General features: G+C 50.0%; 1 protein-coding gene across 1 annotated transcript; it reads left to right on the top strand.

Moving 5' to 3' along the window:
* The first annotated feature begins 2,361 nt into the window (after nt 1-2,361).
* On the top strand, nt 2,362-9,976 carry LOC120235270 (cytochrome c oxidase assembly protein COX20, mitochondrial). The gene is made up of 4 exons (XM_039237484.1): nt 2,362-2,426; nt 8,797-8,911; nt 9,012-9,075; nt 9,742-9,976. Exons 1-4 carry the CDS (start codon nt 2,385-2,387, stop codon nt 9,872-9,874), a joined length of 354 nt encoding a protein of 117 aa, XP_039093415.1. The 5' UTR covers nt 2,362-2,384; the 3' UTR covers nt 9,875-9,976.
* Nucleotides 9,977-10,506: the final 530 nt, after the last annotated feature.

Here is a 10,506-nt window from a genome sequence, read left to right on the forward strand (position 1 = left end):
AACAGAGACAGTGCGAGTGGAGGAGGGGCGGGGGGGGGGGGGGAGGCGCGGAGAGAGAGAATCCCAAGCAGGCTCCAGTCAGTGCAGGGCCCGATGCGGGGCTCGAACTCACAAAACCTCGAGATCATGACCTGAGCCCAAACCAAGTCAGTCGCTTAACAGACTGAGCCATCCAGGTGTCCCACGTATTCAATTTTTTTTAAAACCTTTATTCATTTTTGAGAGACAGCACGGGGGGGGGGGGCGGGCAGGAGCGGAGAGAGCGGGAGGCAGAATGTGAAGCAGGTACCAGGCTCTGAGCTGTCCGCACGGAGCCCGGGGGAGGGGGCGGGGGTCTAACCCACAAACCTAGAGATCGTGACCTTGGCCAAAGCCCAACACTTAGCCAACTGAGGCACCCAGGCGCCTCTCAAGTTTTTAATGTCATACCCCTTCGCATCAGGCCCCTTCCAGAAACCCATCCTCCTGAACTACTTAACCATGTGCACACAAATAGAAGCAGAAAGATGGTCCTGAAGCATTTTTCTTTTTTTTGGAATTAGTAAAAACAAAAAAAGAAATTTTCTATGTCACTTAGGAGGAAAATGAGGTTTGATGAAAGGATCGATGAGCAGCCTTTAAAGTGAGTGAGAAAATCTCCAACATAGTGTCAGATGATAAAAAGTAAAGTACTGAATGCAAAGTACACAATGCACAATTAGATCTGAATCATATACGGAAACACAAGTAGGTGTGTAGGGGGTGCAGGTAAGGCATGGAGAGACTTCCGCTTTTTATGCTAAATTCCCGTGTTGTTTTTTAGTAAAGGAAAAAAAAAGGAGGAAAAAGAACAGTTTGGAAACCGGCACATGAAACTGGTGAGTTTACCTTAGGGGACAAAGGAGGGGTGAGAGCGGAAAACATCTTACTTTTCAGTTGTCCCCTGCAAACTTGGGGAGGGGGAGGGGAATAAATAAAACATGCAAATATTATGCAGTATTTGTGAAAACGCAATTCTTGACATAAAGAAATAACATAAAAAATACTTTTTAGAAACCATGAGTTTACACTTTCTGCAAAGTAACTTTACAGTTTTCCAAGGCGCCGCAAAATCTGCAGGCGGAGGGCGTATGCGTTTCACCCGGTACTTTTCCAGTCCTCCGTTTACAACATAATTAGGAATCACTTCAAAAGAATTCCTCCCTCCTTTACGCAATATTGCTACTCTCAATAGGCCCTTCCAGACCAAGAGTGCAAAGCATCGTTAGCTCGAGGGGTGCAGGGGCGAACCCCCACGTGGCGGGCGGCAGGGGTGCGGGGCTGTAGTCCGCGGCCTAGCCCCTAGCACCGCAGTACGTGGTGTGACCGTCCGTTTCCACCCAGAGCTCGTGCGGCACGCAGAGCGGTCCGCAACCACGGCGCGTGGCCCGGGGGCTCACGGGGTCGGGCGGCGGGAGGGGGGCGAGGTCCGAAGCCGGGACCGGGCGACCGGGGCCGCCGCGCGCCCGCGTAGACGCGTGCCCAGGAGCGCACTTGCAAGGGCACCGGGCGGGAGGCGCGCGGCCACGGCGGGGGGAAGGGGGGGGGAATGTCGCCAGCCGGGAGGCCCGGGCGCCCTGACGCACGTCCGCCCACGACCGCTCCCTCCATTTTGTCCCCAGTCTCCTTCGGGCGAGGCGGGCGGCGCTCCTTTAAAGCTACTAAGTCAGGGAACTAACAGCGCAGGCGGCGGGGCGGGCGGGGGGCCGCGGGGGGCCGCGGGCCGGCGCTGGGCGGAGGTGGCCGCCGCAGCCCGGGCTCGTCCAGGGGCCGGAAGGACAAAGGACACGCAGGGGACGCGGGCCGCGAGCGAGCGCGGGCCGACTTCCGGGCCGGTGGGCCGAGGCTGGGGGCGGGCTGGGCCGCCGACCCGGCCGCGGGGCCCGCGCGCAGGACAAAGCGGCGGCGGCGCGCGCGCTTTCCGCGCCGCGGCCCCGCCTGGCGCGCGCCCCCGGCCCCCAGGCACGCGCGCGCGCCCCCGCGGCCGACAGTTAGAAATGGCGGTCGGGGCGGAAGCAGGGGGTTGGGGCGGGAAGCGGCGCAGCCTCGAGGCGCCCGGGTGCTGTGTTGCCCCCCCCCCCCCGCCGGGGAGGCCAGTGTAGGGCTGTTTCATGAGCCCTCCTCCTCTCACGGCCCCGGCCCCCCGGGCTGCGGACAGCCCCTTGTGGAGAAGGCGTCACCCGTTCGTTCGAACAAAGGAGACGACCCGCAGCCCAGGCGACGGGCCTGCGCGGCCACTGCGGAGACGCAGGAACCTTCCCTAAAATGGCGGCCGGCGCGCGGGGGCGGGGCTGGCGGGGCTTCCGCTCGCGGCGCGGGCGGGGCGGGGCGGGGCGGGGCGGGGCCGTAGGCGCCCTCCGGAGCCCATGGCCGCCGCGCCGCAGCCCGGCGAGCCCGCCAAGGGGAAGGTAAAGGGGCGCGCGGGCCGGGGTCCGGCGGTGGGGGGCTCGGGGGGTGCCCGCCGGGACCCGGGCTCCGGATAGTTACCGTCCCCGCCCCGACGTTTCTTGCCGCAGTGCCCTGACTGACCAGAGTGGCCGGGACTCGGGGGCGGAGGGGACGAGCGGCACCGGCAGTGGCCGTGACCCTGCCCCGCCACGTGCTGCGCGCGGTGGAGAGCGTCTCCGCGCTCCCCGAGGACCGGCGCCTGGTCTCCGGCGTTGTGCGCTTCTGAGCACGACACACGGGGACCCGGGAGCTGCCGTGCCCGGCGGGCGGAGCGCGGGCGGAGGCGCGACGCGCTCACCTGCGAACCGCACCGCTTCGCCGCTGCGCGAGGTGCAGTCGCTGCAGCCCGGTGCTCGCAGGATAGAAGCCGAATTCCTTGGCCTGTAATCCAGAGCCCTCACGGAGCCCCTGATTGTGCAGCCGGGGTGCGGGGCCTCTCCCTTCCGATTGCACCAAGGCTCCCCGAGGCTCTAGACACGGGGGCTAGGGAAAGGAGGGCTGTTTCTCCTGAAGGGCCTCCCGCCACCCCAAAACAGACGGGAACGCCTCCGGCCCCCATCTCCCCGCACCTTCCCCTTGGCTACACCGTTACAGCACTCCTGGTACTGGAAGTTCATCGTTTATGTCGTCTTCCTCTTGGGCTCCTTCAAGGAACCCTGTAGCCTCAGGGCCGAGCGAATAACCCATGTTCAGAAAATGGAAGAAATAATTTTTCAATAGCGTGTAGAGAGATACTAAACTTTGGATCAGTAGTGAACAAATGTTTACTCATGACCCACAGTGTGCCAGAATGGTCCTATAATCTACAGTTTTAGGATAGTCTCTGCTCAGCTTGGAAATCTGGCTACTCAGTTACTGCTCCTCTGGGGACTTTTCCATTAAATTTGGCCCAGATAGGCCATCAGATGGTTAATATTAACAAGCGTTCATATTAATGTCCATGAACAAATTATTTTCGTATTTACTATCAAAACATATTTGTCAGTTTCTACACAGTCAGTGCCTTTTGTCTTTTAATGCCTCATAGGCTATTTGGAATATACTTAATGTAACCAAATGTACCCCTATTTAAAAATGGTTTATTTGAAGAGGCACCTAACTGTAAACACTGGCATCTTAAATAGGGCCTGTATCTCATTGTTACCTTTGACAGGAGATACCTATCATTTAAGGGTCCTAAGTAGGGTTTAGCCATTGAATAATTTTTTTTTAAGAAGAATGAAAAAAAAATACTATTGACCTATTTAACTGGTCCATCACTAGTAAAAGAAAATATTGTAGTTGGTGGAAATTCGGCTAAGTAAAGACGCAAAACTGAGCACTACCACATTTGTGTGGCAAGGTTGAGAGGGGGAGTAAACACTAGTATCCATCAGAGCTCACCAAAGAGATTACAAAACTTACGTAGCATTAGTAGCATGAAGTATTACGTAGCACTGAGTATTTACTGAGGGCCTACTGAACTAAATTTGGTGCTACTGATACAGCCTTGATCAAAACAGGCAAAATGTTCCTTGTGGCGCTCCCATTGTACTGCAGAAACCAGAATTTCATCTGCTGAGCCGACCATGCAGAGATCCAGGAGAAAGGCAGTGTGTGCAATGGCTTGTCCGAGGCACAGCTAGTGTACCTAGACCAGAGGGCGAGACCGGGGGTCTTCACAGCAGTAGTAAGGCATGGAGGGTTTTAAAAGGATGGTCTGTTTAGATACTCGGAGGGATGATGGTAGCCTCGAAGCAGCAGTGGAGGTGAATTGAGTTCAGGGTGTGTGCGGTTCAGGCCTGTCCCCAACTGGACGTGGGTTTGATGAAGCAAGGATCGTGGCTGCTAGGTTTTTGGTTTGCAAACTGGTTGAGGTACGGTGCCCGAAAAGTAACTCTCATTTGGGAATGTTCATTTCAAGGTGCTTCTTTGACGTACACAAGGCATCGCGAGACAGATGAATAGGGAGAGCATGGGAGAGGTTAGGTGTGATTTACAAATACGGGAGTCGCCTTCATGCAAATGGCATTTAAGTGAAAGCTTTCATCTGGGAGTGGGGAAGGGCAGTGCTTCAACAGGACCTGCACAGGAGCAGGGACAGCCACAGCCAGCGAGGGAGCAAACCAGGAGGCGTTGGCCCGTTGGAAGCCAGGGAAAGAAAACGTTTTGAAAACAAACGAGGGTCCGTCCATGCCAGGTGCACTGATGGGAGTGCGGTGGGGCTTCCCGTGTGTCTGCGCAAGCTGCTGCAGAGTGCAGTGTAGGGATGCATGCTCTTTGAAGCGAGTTAAAGGGAGGAGAGGTTAACGTTAGCTTTGCAGGGAAAGGGAGCGGAAAAATGGGATTGTACCGCAGGCAGCATGGGGGGCACAGGGGGGGAAGAAGTGTCGAAAGGAGGGGTTTTGTTTCTGTTTCTAGACAGGAGGAAAAATAATGGTGCAAACGAAGGGGTACCTTCATCTGCGCCACTTTTGAGTGGTCAGGAGGAATCCACTGCAGTTAGGACTGGTTATAAATAGGAAGAGACCCACTTCATCCGGTGCCACTGGAGAGGTCTGGGCACTTGACGCAGAGACATTTGGCAATGGGAGATGGGGTGCCTCTAATTGTCTGTTTCCTGTAAATTATTCACCTGGCTTAGAAATCTCTTTTGAGCATACCTTAATTCCATCAAGTTGAGCTGGAAACGTTGCTTTTCCAAATCTAAGCTTCAAATTTTTATGGGGTGCCTGGCTGGTTCAGTCAGTAGAGCATGCAAACTCTTGATCTTGGGGTTGTGAGTTCGAGCCCCATGTTGAGCATAAGATGCAGGGCTCGAACTCACAGACTATGAGGTCATGACCTGAGCCAAAGTTTGACGCTTAACCAACTGAGTTTTAGTCTACACAAGTAGAATTTCCTTAGCTTATGGGCTTAAGTTCATTAATGGCAGAAGTGTACGTACGTTTCCGGGGATGCCTGGGTGGCTCAGTTAAGCGGCTGACTTTGGCTCAGGTCATGATCTCTTAGTTCGTGGGTTCGAGCCCCGCGTTGGGCTCTGTGCTGACAGCTCAGAGCCTGGAGCCTGCTTCAGATTCTGTGTCTCCTTCTCTCTGCCCCTCCCCTGCTCATGCTGTGTCTCCCCCCCCACCCAGAAATAAAACATTAAAAATTTTTTTTTAAGTGTACGTTTGCAGAGTACACAGGGAATAAAAATATGAAATGCTTGTACATCATAAATAGTGCTTCAGAGGGACTTAGGGCTTGAACCTTTTACCTTTCTGATCCTTACAATTCAGTGTACTTTCTGAAAGTGTTCTATATACTTAGGTTTTTCATTAGTTTTCCTATACTTGTTTTGAAGTAATCACTAGTCTAAACTCCAGCTTTACGGGGAAGCTGAGAATTCCCTACTAGTGAAGGAAGAGTGGGCTCTTAAAAGAAGTCTGTGCGCTCATACCCAGTTTTGATACAAATTGCAGATGTAGGATTCTGTACTTGGGAGTCTTAGTCCCTAGATGTGCGACCTGTGGGAAACATCTCCCCCATTTCATTTACCAAAAAAAAAAAGGTAAAGGACAGTGAGTGGAAACGACAAGCTTTGAGGGTCAGGCGGACTGCCAGCAGGTCACAGCCCGGCTCAGAGGTCTCCCTGCATTGAGAGGTTGTGGGGAAGGGATGTAGAGAGACTGGAAGGAGCAGCCCTCCACCCCCACCCCATCACCAGCTCTAAATTACATTGTTCAATTAGACCAGTGTTCAGTGTTGGTTTCTTAACTTTAGCGCTACTGACACAAACCAGTTTTGTTGGAGGTGGTGCTGATACACGTAGTGGGGAATGTTTGGCAGCAGCATCCTTGGCCTGTAGCCACGTTGTTTTTCTAGAAGGTTCCATTTTATAAAGTAGATGGAACTTCTCTTAAGGGGTCTTTTAAAGTAAGTTGATTTTTCATCACTTTCCTTATCTAAAAGCGATCTCCCATCTGACAGATTCATGGGAAAGGGGGACCCTGAAATTTTCTAAACCTAGATCCCCATCGCCCATCCCAGAATCTGAGGGCAGATTTGAAAACCTCTAAGCAGAAAAAGGTAAGTTTCCTAGCTGACTTGAGCACTATTTCAGATGTCTGGCAAGGCTATTTTAACTTTGCAAGGAACTGAGGTTAGTAGCATTTTGCTTAAGTGCCCCCAGAAGTGTTTTGTCTGCAGATCCTGGTGTATCCTGGGGTCCTAGGGAAATCCACATGGAAAAGCCATACATAGTGAGGTGTGCGGTGGCCAACCCGAGTGTTCCTTTTATGTTTAGGACGTCCCTGCCCAAATGTGCAAGCCATCGGGACTTCCTACCCTGTGGAAAGTCCTGGTTTCACTTGTTTCAAAGACCTGGGAAAACGGCTGGTTTTGAGGGCACCAGCCCTGAACTGCAGTGTGAGCCCAATCTGCAGAGTGGCTTGCATCCTCCCCACCTGCTCACCTGCCATGACTATTCTGTTCCACTTGGCCTTTAGAACGGACAAGGTGACAAGCGCAGTTTTTCCCCCAATAAAACAAACTGCCTAGAAGCAGAATTAATCCTCCAACCTTTTTGAAAACACAGGGATGTAGGAAGAGCTTTTATAATTTTAGAATTAAAGTCGGCAACATTAAGGAGCACCTGCTGTGTCCACCAAGCGATGTTGGGGGGGGGGGGTGTCTGGGAAGGGGAACAGGGAGAGGAAAAAAATGGACTAGAATAATCACGATACATAATTTCAGCTTTATTATGAACCAAATCACACTTCTTTCCAGGCAGCAGCTTGAGCCAAAGCAGCAAACAGGAGAAAATACAAACGAGATCTTCATAATTCAGCCTCTAATCTGACTTGCCCTTTTCCCTCCTCCTACGGAATCCTGCCTCACACTATGCTGTTTACAAATTATTCATTGAAACTTGTTAAAATATTTACTAAGAGAGCGCGTGTGTGCACACACACATTGGGGGATTGGGGTGGGGGGGATTTGCAAGCAGGCTCTGTGCTGTCCGTGCAGGGCTGGTTGCAGGGCTCCATCCATGACCCCTGGGATCATGACCTGAGCTGAAATCAAGGGTCAGACACTTAACTGAAACACCTCAGGTGCCCCATAATTGGAATCTTTAGTTTCTTTAAGTGTGTGTTTTTGAGAGAGCAAGTGGGGGAGGGGCAGAGCAGGGACAAAGGATCTGAAGTGGGCTCTGCACTGACAGCTTCAGGGCTGACAGCAGACAGACACAGCCTGATGTGGGGCTCAAACTCATCACAGACTGTGAGGTCATGACCTGGGCCGAGGCTGGGACACTCAACTGACTGAGCCACCCAGGCGCCCCTGTAATTGAAACCTTTAAATGGACAAATTTGCTTCCTTTTTACAAAGCTGTTACTGAAAGCTTGCATTTACTCAAGTTTTAGGAAACCATCTCATTAAATCCCTACATAGGCACGTCACAGCGAAGCAAGTGTGACTTTAAAAAAGTCATGTCCTGCCCTCCCCAAACCCCGAAAATAGAGTTCCATTTGACATTCACACTAAGCATGTGAGGTTAAGCTGGGCAGTATGTTTTTTAATCAGGAAGCCCAAGTCCGTCTGTCCATCCATGAAGACTCAGGAAAAGCATGTCAAGGTTCATCTTAGCACTTGGAAGAAACTTGAATCATCACATAGCCCAATGCCTTTCATTACAGATTTGAGGGCCACAGACATTAAAAAATACATATATATCCTACAGGTTGTAGAAGTTAGTGGCTGAGCTGAGAAACCCATCCCTAGGTGTGCTTACCGTGTACTATCTACAAAGAATCAAATACAGTCCAGTGCAATTTCTTACCACAGGTAAGGAACCCCAGGAGATGGTGCACCCATGTATCTGCACATGAAGTTACTTGTATGATCAAAAGTGATGTTCACCTAATAGCAATAAAATCTGCAGTCACTGTTGAATTTAAAGCAAACAGCACCATACTCTTAAGAAAGCACGGTTAGAATAACTTTACTTTTACCATTCTATGCCTCCCAAAGTACGGGGAGCAAACTTGCTTTTTCAGATCAGCGATAACTGTTTTCATAGATGTTTAGAGAGATCATAGGATGAGGGATGCCCACATTTTCATACCAGTCAATTAGCAAATTGTGGTATTAACACCTTAGTTTAATTCGCTTAGGGTTTACGTTGTCCTGTTGGAATGGGCTTTTCTGGCCAGGTTCCCAGGGTGTCCCAGGGCCAAAGCCCGATGACCAAAGACGGTGTGTGGATTCACCACTGTCACACAGCACATGTCTTAGTTTAGCCTTTGCCAGATCACCCGGAAGTAAAAATATTTTGCTCAGTCCAGGTTCTTTTCGATTTCATCCTAGACCTTTAAGCTCCTAGGAATTCTAGATGTTGAGAACATCCCCTGTGCACGAGACTCCGTATTATACGGTTCCTTAGGATCGGTCGTAGCTGGCCTCGGACATTTTTTGTTAACTAGTGAGTATCGGATCTGTGTTTCTCTATGTACGATGAACATTTTCTAGATGGACTAATATGTACTGTTTAACTTAATTACAGTGGTTATGCTTTTTGACAGGTAGGATTAGAAGATCATGTGACGTCGGAGTAGGAGGATTTCTCTTGGTCACATTAGGATGCTGGTACGTGTAACCAAGTCATTCAAGAAGGTCCAGAATCACGATAGGTTTATCTAAGTTCAAGCACATGCTCGTTCTGAGCGAGCTCCCACTGGAAGACTACCCACCCACCCCCCCAGCCCTCAGTGTTTATTCTGAAAAATATCTCTTCATGGAAACGGGCCGTACAAAACGGAACTGCTGGAATGCCTTTATCTCAACTCTGTGTCTGTAGACACATTTTATACCATTCGTCAGATGAATGCAGGACATTGCATCAGCACCAAGTTATGGTTTCTACTTTAGGAAGGCCTCAGCCTTTTACACGTTCACTTCCTGCTTCTGGCATCAATCTGAAAATGCTCCTTTAAGAATGTGTTCACAACTACTGGTACAACACATGCCTGAATCTGATGGGTTTTCTTGAGGGGGGAAGAAAAAGAAGCCAGACCCAGAATACATCACAGATAAGAGGTTCTATGTAAAGCATACTGTAACCATAACGTGCTCATAAGTATTCTTTGACATCAAAGTATCCCCCACATAGCACTCCCAAATTAGAACAGCTGTATTTTCAGTCCTGGGATAGCCATCTGTAAGGGCATCTTGACTTTTGTCACTACAAATTTCAAGCCTGTTTCTAGAACTTTTATCTGAAGAAAGACTTAACTCCTGTTCTTTTCTTAAAAGGTTCCATTGTAGGTATAATCACGCAAAGCTAAGAATCCAGGAAAGAATGGCCAGAGAAGGAATTAAAAATAAGATTCTGTATGAAAGTACCCACCTTGATCCTCAAAGAAAACCAGCCGATGGCAGTGGGTGACCTCGAGCACAGAAAACCTAGCTACAAGCCCAAGGTCCACGCTAGTAAACCCTGTATGTGCCGTGACTTTCAACCAAGTAAATAAAGTATGTATTAGTTGTAGTCTCTTTGCTACACTTGTACGAACACACACACACACACACACACTTACTCTTGCTCCTGATCCGCCAGCATAGCAGACAGTGGGTTCGTCAAACTTAGCAGCCTCACGCGCTTAGAAGAGTTTCCTTGTTGCAAGAGTATAAATAATGGCATTTCAAGAAATAGACTCTTCCCAGTTGTGTTTTAAAACTTAACTGCATGACTGCACCCTGTTAAAAACGAGGAAATACTTCCTGGTTTCTACTGAAGTGCTACTGTAAGACTTAACACTAACGGATTTTATAACTTTGCAGAAATGCTCTTTGAAAAACGTACTCCCTGCCTGACCCTAGTGTTCGATTTCTTACAACAGGTAGGATGATCTCTCCACAAGTAAAGATTGCTTTTAAATGCTCTCAAGTTCTCTGAAGTATGCAGTAGCTTTTAAATGGAATTTAAGCATACACATGGCATGCACAAAAATATCTGCAGAACTTGTTTAGATCACACACATATTACATTAATATAAACGAGTCATTTACAATTCAATC

The sequence above is a fragment of the Hyaena hyaena genome, unplaced genomic scaffold (genome assembly GCF_003009895.1).
Source record: "Hyaena hyaena isolate Hyena2069 unplaced genomic scaffold, ASM300989v1 scaffold_127, whole genome shotgun sequence".
NCBI classification, from domain to species: domain Eukaryota; kingdom Metazoa; phylum Chordata; class Mammalia; order Carnivora; family Hyaenidae; genus Hyaena; species Hyaena hyaena.